Source organism: Cuculus canorus, chromosome 2 (assembly GCF_017976375.1).
Source record: "Cuculus canorus isolate bCucCan1 chromosome 2, bCucCan1.pri, whole genome shotgun sequence".
Taxonomy (NCBI): Eukaryota; Metazoa; Chordata; class Aves; order Cuculiformes; family Cuculidae; genus Cuculus; species Cuculus canorus.
In genome coordinates, this window is record NC_071402.1 from 23,978,432 (window position 1) to 23,996,811 (window position 18,380).

An 18,380-nucleotide genomic window follows, 5' to 3' on the forward strand; every position below is an offset into this window, starting at 1 on the left:
CATCGATTGTAATTAAAAATGCAGTTAATGTCAAAACAAGAAATAGTAAAACCTAAACTTGCATATAAATACTTTCATATAACACCACATATTAAAAATGTAGCATTATTTATATTTTTCCAAGGTCTTTAAATATTACGATGTTAATTTCAAATGAAACAATTTACACCTCTTTGTTTAAACTATTTAATAACTGCATACTGGACCCACAATACAGAAGAATTAGGCAGAAAATAATTAGCTGAAAACATCACGTGTGATTTTCTGAGAAATTTATCATTAAGTTCTTAATTCCAGACCTAGAACAACCATTTAAACCATTAATATATAAAATAATACACTCTTCACTCTTTTGTAGTTAAGGTAGCTGAAATCAGAAGAGTGAGCAAGACCTGATAGGAAGCCAAGCTACATCTTGGAGGTGCTTTCCTCGTGACTGATACAGGAAATAAAAGTCAAGGCCCTGAGAAAACAAACTGAAAAAAAAAATAGAAGAGCAGCTGAGGACGGGAAAAAGTAGTCAGAAAATACCAGTGGCCTTGAAAGGGAAAAAAGGTTTCCAAAAACAGCAATTTTTGAAAAGAGTTAATTAAAGTTAGCAAAAATTATTAAAGCCCTTGTGCATTAAGAACAAGACAAAATACTCAAAAAATTCCATTTTTCCTGACAATCAAATAATTTGTGCATATTCAAATTTCGATATCAAAATTCAAAAGAAGATATGACTAGGTCTTCAACTTGTCTACACAGAAGTTATGCACATAATTAAACAGTTATTTCTCTATTAAAATCAGAAGTGGACTGCAGTAGAACCTTGACTAAAATTACATTTTCTCAGCCCCACATCACATTCAAGGTAGAGAGAAGAAAGTCCCAGGGCCAGGAAAGAACTGTTGCATTTCTTAGTGTATCCCTCTACTTTCAAAGGCAATAGCATCAATGATTTCTTTTTATAAGGTTTGCATGTTCCATCCTCTAACCAAAATGGAAGTTTTTCTTTTATACTCCTCTATACTTAATGTCCAACAAGTCCAGAAAACAAAAACATTAGGAGTTAAGACCTCTCTTACATAGACACAAAAACAGACAAAAAAATACGAGTTGGTCTAGACAGCAATTATGGATAAATGCTTGGTCACAAATTAGCAAGAAATCCCGAGTGATGTCCACAGAAATACTGTTCATGACAATAAATACACAGACGGTAAAGAAAGCATTATTTAGGCAATAAACCTGCAGAAAAGCAGCTGTGACATTCTCAGAAAGGTGGGGAAACCACATCACAACTCAATGTAAGAATATCTGTATAAATACACATACATATCACATGCTGACACATTAACTCCTTTGTCCTGACTTCAGTGACACTCACAAAAGCAGATACACTTATGGCACTAAATCCAGTGCATTGTCTCAGAATTAGAAAAGAATAGACAGGAATCTCTGAAATTATTCAGAATTCGCCAGTATCTATGTGTGCATGGTTCAGGCTAGTATTTGCTCACAGAACTGTTCAGATATGTTTACTTTAATATTAATTCTCCACACTACCTCTCATCGTTGCACTTTTCTTTATAGGAGAAAATGAAAGCCCTTTTCATTTCCTGCACCACGTAGATGATGAACCTCATTCTTCAACCAGGGTTTCTCACAAGACACTCCACCCCACCCCCCAAGTCAATCAAGACAACTTAAAAAAAAGAAAAAGACATCACATTTAATGAACACCACTGCTAAAAAAATTTTGAGTTTAGCAACTGACTATAGAAACAGATAATTGTGATGGCTTACACAGAAAAAAAAGAACCAACAACAATCAACAACTAACTAAACCAGGTAACCTTAAACACATCAATGAGGATGAAACCATTTTAATGATGAACCCAATGGTAAATCTAAGGTAAATTAGAGGACAGCTGGTCAAGGACCAGCAGTGCACAAAAAGTCTTTGTTTCTATTATTTAACAAGGTAAATAAAGAAAAAAGGTACCTTTGCCACTGGTGCTTTCCATTGTGTACAAGTAATCCATGTAGAAAGCCCCAAACCTCTGCATTCCAGCTATCTCTGTGTACGTCTCCTACCAACAAAGTAAACAAAGAAAACATTGTATAAGGAAAGAATCTTGAGATTACCAACTGATAGGCCGGTATGAGAGATATATTCATGTTTGGATTTGTGCATCAACACACGGAAAGGCTTATCAAAACAAAGGACAGAGGTTATCCCAAAGAATTCACCTTTCCAACAGGTAATGTAACTTCTATTTGAGGCCACACAACGGCACATCCATAATTCCAGTGGACATGCTGACCAATTCATGAATAGCATCTAGTTAATTAGTACCTTTAATGGAGTAAATATTCTTCACTTGACCTCTTGCATCCAACAGATCTGCCTAACTAAACACACTGAAAACCGAAGCTCATTTATTCTGGCTTTTTTATTTAAGGAGTATTGTTTATCTTTTTTATCTTTACACAGTAGGAAACTTCAGATTTTATGCCATCATTAGGATTTACACATCGTGTAATCCATTCTTACACAGCAAGTTTGCTCCCCCTCTTGCCAAAAAAGAGGCAAATCAAAAATCATTGAAGACAGGCCAATGAAAAAAGTAAAGCTGTAAACTCAAATACACTAAGGGAAACATTTGAATATATATAGATTCTTGTGATTTCACTAATTCTTCCCATTTTTAATGGGATTCTTCAGGATCACACTTCATCAGTGATACTAAAAAGGTGAAAAAATAAAAAAATTAAAAGAAATTATACCTATTCAAAACTGTAAATGGCTTACCTATATAATCACACAGAGCATAAACCTCCACCTATGAACACACCTGAAAGGGACCTCGGTCACCACATCCAGTCTTTAATGACTGCACACAATCAGGGTATAAAGTTTTACTACATCATTTACAGACACTGTTGGTGACCAAAAATTTGTGTCTATCAAATGCAGAATCAGCAAGACTTCCACTAATCAGACAAATATAGGACCACAGACAATAAAATTAACATTGTCTCAGATCTCGTTTCCAAGAGAGCACTTGTTATTTTGAAAGCCATAAACTACTTATTGGTTGGGTTTAAATAAGTATCTGCTGTTAAAGCTTGACCTTTTGCTAGCATTCTCCCGTATCTTTTTCTTGTCAGGTGTTCTGTAGTTGGTGCTTTTGGAAACTATGGCATTAATTCAGCTTTTGTGGCAGGAAGAAAGTTTGAGGTTTCGACATATTTGCATTTAAAAAAAAGTAACAAAACCAGGTTAACTCTTGTTTTGGCCATCTGAAAAGTAAGATTCAGTTAAACAAGACAAAGTAAAGAAAATCAGTCCTCAGTTCACAGATCTAAATAACCATTGGAAAGCTGTTAAAGAGCATCAGAAATTTTCTTCTGAGAAAAACTTAATTCTCTGACCTTATGATGAGCTGCATCCAATATAAATTCCGCACGAATACTATTATTTTCTGGACTTCTGTAATCAAATAGTGAATTCGTAAGGTACGTCATCCCTTTTGCACTCAAATTTTCTCCGCAATTAAAGAAGTAGGCTTCCTTCATGAGGTAGGGAGAATAATAATAAGGTAAGGGAGAAAAAAATACAGTCAAGTTAACAGAGTAGTTGCAGTTTTTTCAAAACATCCTAATAACACAGTAGAACCTCTTCAAGAGCATATTTCATTATGAATGAAGATAAGACAATTAAAATAACCTCAAGATGAACTTATTCAAGTAACACTGAAGTTCTAGACCACTTCCTCCCTACTTCCAAGTTAATAAAACTGTGCTGAGCTTGTGAATAGTACATAACCTACAAAACAAAACACACCAGTTTCATTTTAACTGAAAATAACCTTACCTCACTGTTACTCTTGCGTTCTCCCACATCCTCCTAACTATATACCATCTTGTCACTACATGCTCCATTTCTCTGATTGACCAAAGCCTGGCAGATGGTGGTCATCCTCACAATAAGCAGTTACATGTATGACCTACTTGCTACCTTATCACTCTTTTATCCATCCATGCATCTCCATATCCCAACTTCCATCCTTCTGAAACCAACACAACTTTTCCTTCTAGAGTTACTCTTCCAAAAACGTTATTTATACCAGACTATTTTTTTTTTTAACCATCTATTCTGAATCACATACAACATAAGCAGAACCTTCATGAACTGCTGAGTCCTCACTACAGCAGTACAGAAGGATAACAGGTGAGGAAGTAGCAACATCACCGCCACTCTCACAAAAGCAGATACTTTCTTAAAATCATGCCCTAGAGGGTGGCAGAAAAAAAAGGAAAAGAGCAAAAGTCGAAATGACCCTTAATCAATCAACCTACCTGAAACTTACTCTCCCCCCTCTACTCCAATCCAAAATCACTTCTCTCATGATTTTTACACCTCCCAGTCTCAGAGCTGCTACAGACAAGTCTGCCGTCCACAGGCACATCCCCAGTCATATCTCCCTTATATCTAACAAAGCCAGTAGAGCATCTTTTACAGTTGGCTAATGCTTGCCTCTTCAGCCTGTCTTTCTGACAATGCCTGTCTATCCATTCTCCCACCACACCTTTATAACCCAAATGATGTCATCTTCTACAGTTGCATAAAGATATCTAGTTCTTCTTTGTTTTCAGTGCTGTGTGCATTGGTATAGAAATGTTTGAGACAGACGCCAAGCTATGCTACTTTTAGAGGGGAAGTACAAGAACCTGTTCCACCACATCTGTCATAGTACATTATATGATAATTTTCCAAATAAGCACACTTGACATTAATACAGTCATTTCACATCATCTTCAACCTTCTTAATTTTTCTCCTCAAAGTACTTTAAGACTTCGAAGTTTAAATTTAAACTGAGATAACAATTGTTGCACTCCAATAATTTAGAGCACTATTCTATCAAAAACAAAAACATTCATTACTGTATTTAAATTCCATACACCATTTTATTAAATATTTTAAGAGTATTTCATATGATTTTCTCTTATTAAGCAATGCAAGCTTTACTTCTATTTAAAATATTGAAATGAATAGTGTTTTATTCCTTCACTTGATACTGCTCTCATCAACCTTACTGAGAAAAGAGTACTCATTCAGTATTTGAGACACACTTCTATTATAATTAGCGTACAGTGTTTTCTTCCCTTCCAATCTTCTTTTGATTTAAGTAGTTTCAAAAGGTTTTCAACTGTGTTTTAACTTGTTATACAAGATGAAAGTATGCAGACATACATAATGAGTGGGGGTAGTGAGGTAGTTTAAAAAAAAAAAAGGCCTTATGCTTTGCAGCTTCTCAATCCTAGATATCTGTCTTTCAAACTGCAAGGAATAGACAGAGCTCTATATTCCACAGACATTCAAAAAAACTCAAATCACAATTGGAAACAATAGCATTTCTAAGTTCTTGCAATCAAATATTTAGGTAAATACACTGGCCTTCATCCACCTGGACTTCTACAAAGCCTTTGACACGGTCCTCCAAAATATCCATCCCTCTCAGTTGGAAGGATATGGATTTCACCAGTGGACTGTTCAGTGGATGAGGAACTGGTGACAACTGGTGTCCCTCAGGAGTCTGTTTTGGGACCAGTACCATTCAATATCTTCATTAATGACAGACAGTGAGATTGAGTGCACCTTTAGCAAGTCTGAATATGGCATCAAGCTGAATATTGTGGCTGACATGCCTGAAGGGATGGGAAGTCATCCAGAGTGACCTGAACAAGTTTGAAAAGTGGGCCATGTGAATTTCATGGGGTTCAACAGGGCTAAGTGCAAGGTCCTGCCCATGGGTCAAGCCAACAGAAGCAAGAGGTTGCCCCTGTAGGATGGGGAAGAAAGGATTAAAAGCAGCCTTGCTGAGGACTTGGGTGCTTTGGTGTTTAAAAAGCTGGACTTGAGCTGGCACTGTGTGCTCACATCCCAAAAGGTCAACCGTATCCTGGGCTGCATCAAAAGACATGTGGACAGCATGTCAAGGAAAGCGATTCCATCTCTCTGCTTTGGTGAGATCCCAACTGGAGTACCCCAGCCAGCTATGCAGTTCAGCCTGGAGAAGAGAAGGCTCCAGGGAGACCTCACAGCAACCTTTCAGTAGTTAAGGGGGAGTTAAGAAAGATGGGGACAAACTTCTCAGCAGGGCCTGTCACCACAGGACAAGGGGTAATGGTTTTAAACTAAAAGAAGACGGGTTCAGACTAGATACAAGGAATAAATTTCTTATGAGGATGGTGCAACACTGGAATAGGATGCCCAGAGATGTGGTAGATGCCTCATCCTTGGAAACATTCATGATTAGGTTGGATAGGTCTATGAGCAACTTAATCTAGTTAAAAATGTCCAGGCTTACTGCAGGGGAGCTGGACTAGATGACCTTTAGAGGTCCCCCCAAACCTGAACTACTCTATGATGATTCTAAAGCATATCAGAATTGCTTCTTCAGGTAGTCAGCTGATACTCCAATATACTCACATCATCACTCCTATTCATGTTCTCTTCAAAGTCTTTAATTCCCATAATTCCTTTAAGGCACATAGCTTGGCAACCAACAAAACCTATTTGGCAATCAAAGAAAAGTTCACCTTTCATAAGGACCTAAAAAGGAAAAAAAGTGATATTTTAATAATTTTACTGCTTGAGAAATACAAAAGAGAAAAGTGAACTATGTTTAGGTTTCTATATTTCAAGCTTTACTGAAGAGGAAGTTAATCAAACAGAGCACTTAGAAGGAAGGAATTACTTCAGATTCTGATCACTACAGCACTAGAAATGTAGAGAATTTCCTTCAATGTGATTATTACAATAAACATGTCCAATACAGGAGAATATGAACATCAGTAATGAAATAATTCCAAAATCCTATTTTCTAAGTTGTTTATAACAAAGCAAGAAAACTGTCAATGGAAAATTACCTCAACCGTGGTTCCTTCTTGTTCCCAACATATAACTTCTTTGGATTTTACTTTCTGAGGGCTGTAATAACTACTTTCGGCTTGCATTTCAGTGAGCTATGAAACAACAGGATAAACAGCTTAAACAAGTCAGTATTAGTACTAAGCAGCAGTAATGTCATTAATATACAGAACCAATGAACTCAAATTAAATCATGGGCTAAAATTTATTAACAAGCAGGAAACAGGTGCAGCTTAACAGCTGTAACACATTATCCATACTGGAACTTCTCATTTTCAACTTCTGGTTGAAACACACTGTAATAGAAAGTTCTAAATCCACTATAGTATTTTTACTTTGCTTATCTAAAGAGAAACTATGTGAAAAGATCAAACAGATTCACAGTTGCATTAGTATCAAATTACTTTATAAATTGCTGTAAAAAATCCATACATGCATTATTTATTCTTCCCAGCAAATAATTAAACAGTACAATAATAATAAGGAAATATTTTGATTACAACTACACAATTTCATTTCTTGCAATGGCAGCTGAAAGCAACATGCATTTATATTTCTTGCATGATCCCATACAAAAGATGGAAGCAATACAACACATACACTGAGGTTAAAAAGTATATAACTGGTAGCTAAGAAAAAGGAAAAGAGGGGCACAAAATAATGGTGTTATGTTTTGCATTTAAAAAAACCCTAAGTTTAAGTTGAACAGCTCAAAGACTTGAAGTTGTGACTTTTTTATATAAAAATATCCACAAGCTCTCATTATTTTCAAGAATGGATACACATGGATGTTGTTTCAAATCAATATTTTGTAATCTAAATGTCCAAGAAAATTGGATAAAAAGACTGCTGATCACCACTCAGCTGTGTGCAATTATTGTAGAGGAAAAGCAATTAATTGATTAAAAGAACTCAGACATTACAAGAATCATTTTCACCATTATTAGAAAATGCTACATTTAATTTGGCATGATTTTCAGCTGGAATGATATCAACTGTTCAGAATGCTAATGCAGAAACTTGACCTTATTTTTTAACCAAAATATGAACCACAAATTAATTCCATACATTCTTTGCACGCAAGCAGAACAATGAATTCTGTTTTCCTACTAACTGTCATCATATTAGATCACACATCACTTAACATTTCAAATTTGCAGAATATAAGATGTTGTATTTAAAGCAGTTTTTATCGCTTTCTGAAACAAAATGTGTAAGCTCGCCAATGAAGCATTAGGAAAGCATAATCCAGCAAATCTTGTTCAAAAAACAAGTTCATATCATTTTTAATTAGTTTTCTCAACTAGGGAAAGAAAATGACTACTGACCAAGTGCAAAAACAAAGAAGATATCAAGCCATGATAAATGAGAAATGTAAGGTTCAGTTGTTTGTTCCAGTTTTTTAAGTGGCTACCCAGGGATTTAATCAAAAAAGGAAGAAAATATTTTCCATGATTTATTTTAGCCTGGGTTTTTTTTTTTGGGGGGGGTTTATTTTCTTTTTAAATGAAGGCCCAAGCAGATTCACACAAAAGAACATAACTGAATTTCTGCTGATGCTCTATGTCTTCATATTTTGCAACCAAATTTACCAAGAGACTGAAAGCTTACAACATGAATCTCCCCACAGAATGCTTGCAGCTTTCCCCAAGTCATTCATCTCACCCTTTGCTGCTAAGCAGCTAAATGCTCTACACTAAGTCACCAAACAAAAACAGCTAAAAGGAAGTGGCCACAAAGCCATTCAAAACACTGTCCTGTGCACAGACAAACAGGCAGAGGAGAGACAGGGAGCTGCTGATGGTATTGAGGGTATAATCAGGCACAAACTTATTACGTGAGGGCTAGGAAAGAACTGTAGTTTATCTGAAAGGCTCAAAGTCATAAAAGTCAACCTTTATTACTCTGCTGTTCATATGAATACAATTATTTCCTATTTCAAAGTAGTTCTGGCCTTGATTTAATATACGCTTAACTGTAAAACCAAGAGCCACTGCCTATTATAGTTATGCAAGTAGAATTTCTTGCACAGACTGGCACATGTAAAAAGTAATTTGCTAATTCAGAAGCTTAATTTTTTATTTGTCAGTACATGCCAAGATCTTATTCAGACTCTCCATATTCCTTTCTGCAAGCTTACAAAAGGAATAGAGAAAAGCCCAGCAGCTATTTCCAAATTTGTTTACAGAAAACACTCAAATCTTTTTCTACATACATAGTTTATAGCTCAGACTAAGTGTGTATTTTATCCTTTGTTTCTTTAATTCAGTTCAAATCCATAGAAAATAAATTGAACATTATCAATTTAAATTCATATTTGCATTTATTAGTTAAAAAAGAAAACATTCCTCCAACACATGAGCTATATGAAACTAATGCTTTTTTTATTAAGTATATCTATATAAACATTAGATGAACACCACAAGAACATTCATAGAAAGCCTTATAAGTTTTCTTTTCAAAAATATTCAACTATGTAAATGAAGTAGTTTCGCTTTATGATGAAAAAATTCCAACTCAAACTCTACCTCAAATAGCAAACCCACCTCACATCACAAATAGGGGCAAACTTTTTAGCAGGGCCTGCTGTGACAGGACGAGGGGTAATGGTTTTAAGCTAATAGAGGGAAGGTAAGATACAAGGAAGAAATTTATTATGAGGATGGTGCAATGCTGGAATAAGTTGCACATAGAGGTGTTAAGTGCCCATCTCTGGAAACGTTCAAGGTCAGATTGAAGGGGGTTGCAAATAACCTGCTGTGGTTTCATGAAAATGTCCCTGCTCACTGCAGGGGGGCTGGACTAGACGACCCTCAAAACTCACTTCCAACCCAACTGATTCTATGATTCAAGAGGAACTCTCAACATCCACATTTAGTTTTTCATTGATGTAATACTGCCCATCTCGAATCAAGGAGTAAACAACCACTCCAACAACCTTTACAGACTTTCTCAGGAAACCAAATGAATGCTGTACAACACAAAAGAATAGTTACCTTAAAAGTCACTGTAGCCTTTGTACAGTAAAACCCAACCGAAACAATAGGATCCTTGACGGACTGAGATTTCTGCTGGTGTAGCATCGTTCCATCATCAGTTCCGCTAGAATCGTTCTCTTCATCATAACTCACAATAGCAGGAACAAAAGACCAGGCCCAAGAAACCCAACCTTGCTGCTGGTCATCATCTTGATGTAAATAAGTATCTTGATTAATATACTGTGCTGGATATTGCATCACTGAGCTTGATTCGTCTTCTGTGCCTTGTAAAACAAAAATTAAGTCAAATTCCAAATCAACCATGCTTGAAAATTTATTTACTATAGTCAAAAGTATAGTATGGGAAATATATCTAGGACAATATTCCACATAGTTGACTGATATTTGGTTTGTAACAAAGAAATCTTAAATTTCTGAATATAATTGTCTAGATACTTCATTGATTTATGATCTTTGCAATAGTTTTATTATTGAACATTTGCAATGATATCAGAATTTGTCATCTAAATTGTACGCTTTTAAGACTTCTTCCAGCTTTTCAGGTATTCAAAGATACATGTTTATCTACACTGAAAAAAGCTGGAATGCCACCTGTGTGTTAAAAAGCCAAATGTTGGTCTTCTATGAAAAAAAAAAAGGAGAGCATACAGAACAAACCAAAGATTTCCCCAAAGAAACAAGTCTAAGATTCATGATCCAAATGGGCAACACTGTGCATGTAGAAACAGCACAATTAGCTTAGCCTATCTGGCTTCACCACCACTCTCATGAGACTCCTGAGAGGCATTAACTGCTTCAGAGTTATCACAGGTAATACGAGATGCAGGACCTTTCCCACAGCGGAACAATACTGAATGTGTTTAACTGAAAAATCACGATAAGCATTTTTCATTTCTATTGAATTTTAAACTCACAGGGCTCATTCTTAAAAGTTCTAGAGAGTTCAGTCTTAATCTAATTAGCCTTTAGTCTTTCAGTCTAATTATATACACACTTGCACAACGGGAGAAAGCATAAGAAAAAACACTCGTGAGAGTTCTCTGAACATGTTTGGAGGCAAGGACACCTCTGCCCCATGAACAAAGCAAGCTTCCTTCCTGCTCTTTTTTTAGAAGAGTGCCAGAAATCAGATTTCAATCCAAATGTAAATCCTGAAATAAAAGAAATACAGAAGAGGTGCACATAAAGTCTTAGAATGGCCAAGAGACAGAACTGTCAGATGTAGAAGGAAAAACAACTAAGACAGAGCACGACTCAAGTAGTTTAGACTGCTTTTGGAAAGCACAGAAGACCTAGTGGAAGATCTGCCAAAAGAGAATAATGGAGGTGTAGGACCTGGGTCATGCATAACATCTGCTCTATGTAGCTGTGAAATTCAGCCACCATTTAGCATACCTCTTTGTTGCAGCATGCGTACACAGAGGCAATGGTAAAGGATGCCACATAATACTTCGGTTATGTACTTAATATTTTGGAAGCCACTAAAATAAGACAGAACAGCAGCTAGACTAAAATGGTGATATTTATACAGTGTGAGAAGATAGAAAAGGAGGAAGATACACCTACACATCTTCCATTACTAAATTAAAACCACTACAAACATCATGTAATCAACAGTCATACTTTAGAACAAGTGCAAATCAACCTAGTAAGCAACCCACAACATCCTCTAAACATTTCAAACTACAAATTTCATGTAAATTCCTTACTAACAAGTAAGGCACGAAGAGGCGTATGTACTTTGGAAACCCAAAGCCTCTTTGTTTTCAACTAAAGTAACCACTGCGTCAACTGCAAACTCACAGGATAGTGAAATATATTTATAAACCCCCTATATTTTGCATGCATGCATTCGTTAAAGGACAAAATACTCCTACTCATCAAGTTCCTAAATCCACTCTTGCTAGCTACCCAGAGCTGAGATCACACTGGAACAAACTTTATTCATAGTGCAGGGCAGCGACTCCAGTTAAGAAATATATTTTATGTATCTAACAAGATTGCAGCTTTCTGCATCTCACTGTTTCCTTGTTCAATTCAAGTTTCATCTTCAGAAAATCACTATCCTTTCTTTTAAATTCTTTGAGATGCTTACCTCTGAAAGTCTGGAAACTGGTATCTCTCAACATAAGTCTGGAACTAACCCAGCAAATGTTACTTTCTGTTTATTTATTTTTCTCCCTATATTAGTTTTCATCCAGATAAGGCTGATCTAGCTTAGCTTGTGGCTACATAAATACAAAGGCTGCCACTAGGGGAAGAGGGAGGGAATGTATATCATCCCTGCTGGCAAGAGTATAAATTTTCACCTGGTTAAATCAACCACAAAACTGCATAAATGAAATGGTAATTACTTCAAGAACATAGCTGTAGATGTTCATTCCTGTATCACTAAGTAATTTAGATATTAAAACACATTTCCTCACCCACGTTTTACCCCATATAACATGAAGAAGCTACTGCAAACTCACAGCTAAGACATTATCATTACTTATAAATACAAAACTTAAGTAACAAATAATACTTAAACAGAACATTCCAAGGAACAAAAGTTATCTGGATGATAACAGTAGTTTTGGTGCTGACCTTGAGAATGCAGTGGCCCTTAAATATGTCCTTGCAGCATGAACTCAAATGTAGTGACACATACTTTCAGAGTAATAAGTATTTTCTGCATGACAACATTCACATATATTTATTAGATAAGGAATGCATAGAAATTAACATACATAAAAAAGCAAGTTAAATGTCTGTAAAACTTCCCTCACAATATGTTTGTATTATTCAGTGGTTGTGTCTCCCAACTGAATTACATTTACACAAAGATGTTCATTTTCAATCTATAGTGAAGATAGACATTAAACTGACTGCCACAACATAACTGAATATTTACAATGCTAGTAGCTTAAATATTTTATGTTTAACTAGTTTCACTTCACAATACATGTTTTAAATAGCAGCTCAAGGTCTATCACACATGCATTACATTGGCACAGCAATATCGATGAAGGAGATTGGACCTAACTGGAAGTGATACCAACACCACCAGAAACTAAAATCTTACATAGCTAACTGTAGTCTGAAAGGTATTCCACATCTCCTGTTAAAAGTGAACTTAGTCCCAACACTTCCTACTTGAAAATCTGATCTCACCACAGTTGTAGCATGAATTTACTATTGCAATCGCATATTCAAGTGACAGTATTTTAACACATTTAAAAAGCATCACATATTTTGTGCAAGACAACCCACTACAGTGATTCAGGTAGCCAGAAATCAGTATTGCAAAATAGTAACACAGTACTTAATTCTGCATTGACATCATTATCTTTCTTAAACTCAAACCTCTGGATCCTACTAGATCAAAACACACTCCCAGCTTAACATAAATCAAGGCAAGAAAAAAGCCCTTTTTACTGCTGAGTTGTACAGTCCACTGGATATGGAAAGTGACTATAACAAAAAAGCCTCAGGCTCAAATCCAGAGAACCCACTTTTTCATCTTTTGTACCTCCATGCATTAAACAAATTTCCTCAAGCTTCTACTTTTAGTCTACTTGTTTTGCCTTACTGCAAATTGAAACTACCCTAGTGAAGAACTGATGGATAAGGACGGAGAGAAAGAACCACTTTCCAAATTTGTTAAGAAAATTCCAAATAAAGAACGATGCCGCTAGAATTTGGAAGTACTGAAATAACACCAATAATTATTTTAAAGTGCCCTCATGATACTACTTGGGGTTCCTAATTAATTATTTTTAAATTCCAATTATTTAAACAATATCTCAACCTCAAAATTAGAGGCAGATATACAAGTTAAAGGGTGAGCTACAAAACAAGCAGCAGTGACTTTAAAAACACCAGAATCAGGACAAGACATAGGAGATCTACTTTCTACTTTAATGGTAAAGGAGACTAAATGTGATATCACAACAAAAGTGCATGTGCCTCTGGGCTCAGATACAAATCACAAGACAACTAATCTCAAAATGCAGATACCCAACAGGGAAAGGTTTTAGTAGTCTGACAATGCCAATCCAAAAAGTAGTTTTGTTCCATATCCTGCAGATAAGTTCAAGCAGATCAACTAAAATACACACTTAGTTCACTGGAAGCATCAAAAAAGTTGCTTGCATGCTGCCGTCTACATTACGCAACTTATAAAACCAGCAGCATTTAAGCTTCTATGGAATAAGCAAAATGCATGACTCGTACCTTTCAAAGATTTAATCAGATTTTCAGGGGTCTCTGCTTAGGGATATCAATATTTTTCAAGAAAAAAGAAAATGGCAAAACAACATAAAATGTATGTTTTAAAGGTGTTCAGAAAAACAGTTCCATATAAGAAGGTTATAATTCCTAGAACAATAAAAATATTTAATATAAACAGATTAAATCTCCCCAGGTTAGGAACTTTACAATTTGCCAAGATTTCATCTTTACCCATTTTTTCAATTTGCTACTCATTTCAATTGCTGCTCATTTAACTGATGTGAAGAGATGCAAGCAACTCTAGGTGCCTAAACATGTATACCGAAGTAATGAAAACTGACTGTCAGCATACAAATTGCTCAATAACCATCCCTGGTGTATGGCATCTCAGCAACCAGTTACAGTGCACTACTACAGATGCCTTCAAAGCTACTCGCAGTCTCGCTGGTTGTTAGACTGCTGCAATACAGTGACCCCACAAGCCTCGGCCCCACTGATGCCCGACTCTGCTGCATCTTTACAGTTTGCTGAAATATGAATTGCAAATATACCTACTGTTCCTTGGGAGGATACCAAGGTCAGTAGACGTGGAAGGAAAAAAAACAACCACAACTGTGGGGTTTGCCACACAGGTGATTTAGCCCACAGAACACATGAAAGCATGAAAAATTGAAACAGCATAACGTACCCTGGTATGAACATCATATATATATATATATATAATCTCCATCTCCTGAACCCTCAAGAGAAGACAGACAAAAAGTGTAGGGACAATGAAAAAACACAGAAGAGTGTAATTTGGCCCACGCAACCTTGTATACTGACATCTCTTCAGTCCAACTAGGGAATATTTTCTCAATTGTTTAGGAATAATTCTCTTCTACCCAAACTCTTCAATACAGAGCACAGTTGTTTTTTTCTCAGTGAAATTTAGATAATGAAATCTATTTCAGTTCTCCATCTTTTATCCTAGTGGAACATTGTAAAATCAACTCCAACACCAACTAGTGTTCACCTAGAACTTCTTGCTGTTATAAATAATTTGCACATGATTTTCTCAATCACCTCATATTCAACCCAAGGCTGGCAATACATCAACTTGATTGTCTTGACCTGCTTTTTGTTCCATTGGTATCTCAAAAAAATCCCCACACTACTGTTCTCACCACACAGGTTTCAAGAAGGAGCACTTCAGCCTATTAACAATTTGAGCTGTATAGGTTCTATGCGATATTTTATTCTCTTTAGAATGGTAAAAGTCTTAACTACTCACATTCACACAGGCCTTCTTTATTCTCATTTAGCTTTTTGAGAGTAAAGATTATGACAGGATCAGTGTGCTTTACAAGTTTTAGAAAATTTCACAATATTCCTCTGGGATAAAAAGTTACTGGTTTTACTGTCATTTTACACCTGGGAAATATGTTTCATATGCTGGAATCTCATCTGCCACGGATTTCATTTCATGAAAGAGAAAAGAAAAAACCTTCATAATACAAAGTCTCAAGACAAACATACCAGGAATCATTAAAACCACTCAGCACCTCCATACCTCATACTGCTCATGATTTCCAGCTTCTCACACCCATCCCAAGCCACTTGCTCAGCATCTAACATCATTGTGTAGACCCACTCCAGATGTCTACTCGCCTGGCCTGCACCCTGCCCTCAGCCATGCAACCTTTTATTTCTAGATCATCTTTTGCTTTTCTTTGTGTAACAAAGTGCTAGACTTCCTCCGTTTGAGCATTTTCTGTTCTTCAGACATATCAAATCAGTTCTAGTATCTCTGACTGAGATGATCAGACTCAGTAACTACATTCAATTAAATTCTAGATCTTACTTGCATCCTGGCTTATCTTCCTTCATGCCTAGATCTGTCATTTCTAGCTGCATTAGCTAATTTTTATCCACTACAAACTAAACGCTTTTCTCGAGTCCCAGCGCCCCACAACTACAACTACTGGTTCTGCAACAGACTCTTGTCCAAACCCTTCTCACTTTTGTATTCCTCTGCACTGAAATTCATCCATTTCCTCCTTCACGCTACCAGTACAGACATCCATGACTGCAATTCAAGCAGCCCTCAACCCCCAACAAGCAAAAGCCTTGTCCAGAAGCATGGTAGAGTATGCACGCAGTATTAAGTGAGTTTACACACCAAACTAAAGCAAATTTCTATTTCTAAATAGCAATTTTAACTCTGTATTTTGAATGCTTTCAAGCTTCACAGAATTTGAGCAGATCTTACTCAGGCAGCAAAATATATATTCTTGACATAGGCTATTCTGCTGACAAATGTCAAGGTCTTTGTCTTACATTTGGGTATACAAGAACAAACTGCTGCTGGAATATTCTTAGACACGGAAATGTGATGGATTTTACCATGGGAACAATGACATAAAAACAAGCTCTATCCAAAGGGCTAAGAATTATTGATAACTGAACCAAGTAAATTCTTTATACTGAAAGGTTGGGGACTATTTACGAATAAAATACCAAGTTCAACTCTTTAATCAATCTCCAGAACCAATTCAAAGAGTTATAAAAAAATAATCTATAGATGAGGTCCGTACGTTATTAATCTATAGAGAATTTAGGCACAATTCCAGTGGAATTAAGTCTTGGATTTCATGAAGCATTACTGTTGGGAAAAAATGTGGTTAATGCATAATATAGCTAGAATACATTTCAGTAGATAGTATGTATGTATCATACTTGATTACACATTTTTTTTCTGAAAATAGTAGCATATTCAAACAAATCTGTGGTTGGAAATTTGGATGACAAATGCAGCAGGAAGTGCTACGAAAGTGTCATTTTTATTCTTCAGAGAGATATAGTAAGAACTCAGAAGGGAAAACCTCACAAATTGATGGTATGATTAAACTGCTTAATGTCAACTTCGTACTCCTGCCTAACTGCAGTGATTGAAAGAGAAAAAATCACTAGGTACTTAGAAGTAGTATTTATGCATAAACACATGTGCATACATGCCTACATATATACTAAATCTACCCAGGAAACAAACAAATGGTACGAAGGAAACCAGTCAATAATTATTCTAGCCTGTGTGTGGTAAAATATTCTGCAGTGAAGATGGAAACAGACTTCTAGAATTGTTCCTACAGCTCTGGCTTGGCCACCCAACAACTGCCATCTGTTTTGTGTTCTGAAGGAGATAGCTCTGTCAAATAGATATGATCCCAATTAACTACAATGACAGTATTTAAGCACAGCATAATTGAACAAAAATTTCCTCCTTGGTATATCTTGTTATTGCAACCTTCTAATTTCTGACTCTTCTGGACAACTCGTGTAGATCAGTATGAAGTTACATGATATTTCTTTCTTATATGGCTAATTTATGAGAAATTAGAAAGTCGCACTTAGAGTTGTTCAAAAAAAGAATACAAATGAGGTTTAATGACAACAACCGCAATTCAGCCTTCCTGAGGACATACATTACAAATCAGGATGGCAAGAAAGGCATTGCCAAAGTCTTTATTCGTATTTGGATGCAAGAATATAAAATTCCATTCAGAATATAGAAAAGACCAAGTACTTGTAGGCAGATGCCTTCTGTTTTAACCTTAATTTTAGCTTGAATGACATTTCTTTCACTATCTCACCCTAACCAAAAGATGCCAAAACCTGTATACCTCTCCTATCCAGCTTCCATCCCCTTCCACAGTCACAGCTGTTCATTCCAGTCTTCTCATGCTGAGACCCAGCTAATATGTCTTCAACCCTTAGATCTTTTCATCTGAAATTCACTGCCTACTAGTCCCAACTGTTCCAGTTTGATTTATTTGACTTGTCTATTTTTTCAATGCCTTTCCTACATTCAAATAGTCCCATTCACCTTAGTAGCTCCAGAACCCAGCTAAAAAGTTGAAGCAAATATAAATACATCATAATTCTCTATGGTGCAAAACCTTGTGCAAGTGTGGGTAAACTTTGATGGGAACAAAAGGAAGATATTCACAGGACAATGACAACTCTATGAAAGCAAGGGTAATGAAACTCTTCACAGGAAAGTTTTTCACTGTTTCTCCTATACACAGCATAATTAAAACTTTGCTTAGATACAAGGAGTTCTTAAAATGCACCCTAAAGGTTTTTATAAAAATTATACGCTTTTTAAGCCTCAGGAGAATCTAAATATATTCGGAATACTAATTAAGTACTTCTATTCATATGTCTCATTTAACAAACTTGCTGCATGGCCAGGCCCAGAGAC

The 18,380-nt window shown here is 36.0% G+C and overlaps 1 protein-coding gene across 5 annotated transcripts in view; it reads right to left on the reverse strand.

The window, feature by feature from the left end:
- The window catches only part of VPS13B (vacuolar protein sorting 13 homolog B), a 453,221-nt gene that overhangs the window by 386,114 nt on the left and 48,727 nt on the right, over window positions 1-18,380 (reverse strand). For 4 of the 5 annotated variants that reach the window (XR_008448774.1, XM_054059974.1, XM_054059975.1 and 1 more), the window contains exons 8-12: window positions 9,923-10,188; window positions 6,926-7,021; window positions 6,486-6,608; window positions 3,424-3,561; window positions 1,991-2,078 (exon numbers count right to left, since the gene is read on the reverse strand). Coding sequence is in view for 4 of the 5 variants with exons in the window: in XM_054059974.1 (XP_053915949.1) it covers window positions 1,991-2,078; window positions 3,424-3,561; window positions 6,486-6,608; window positions 6,926-7,021; window positions 9,923-10,188 (711 nt within the window). In the remaining variant the exon portion in view is untranslated. The remainder of the gene's footprint in view (window positions 1-1,990; window positions 2,079-3,423; window positions 3,562-6,485; window positions 6,609-6,925; window positions 7,022-9,922; window positions 10,189-18,380) is intronic. The other variant, XM_054059977.1, reaches the window with a different exon arrangement.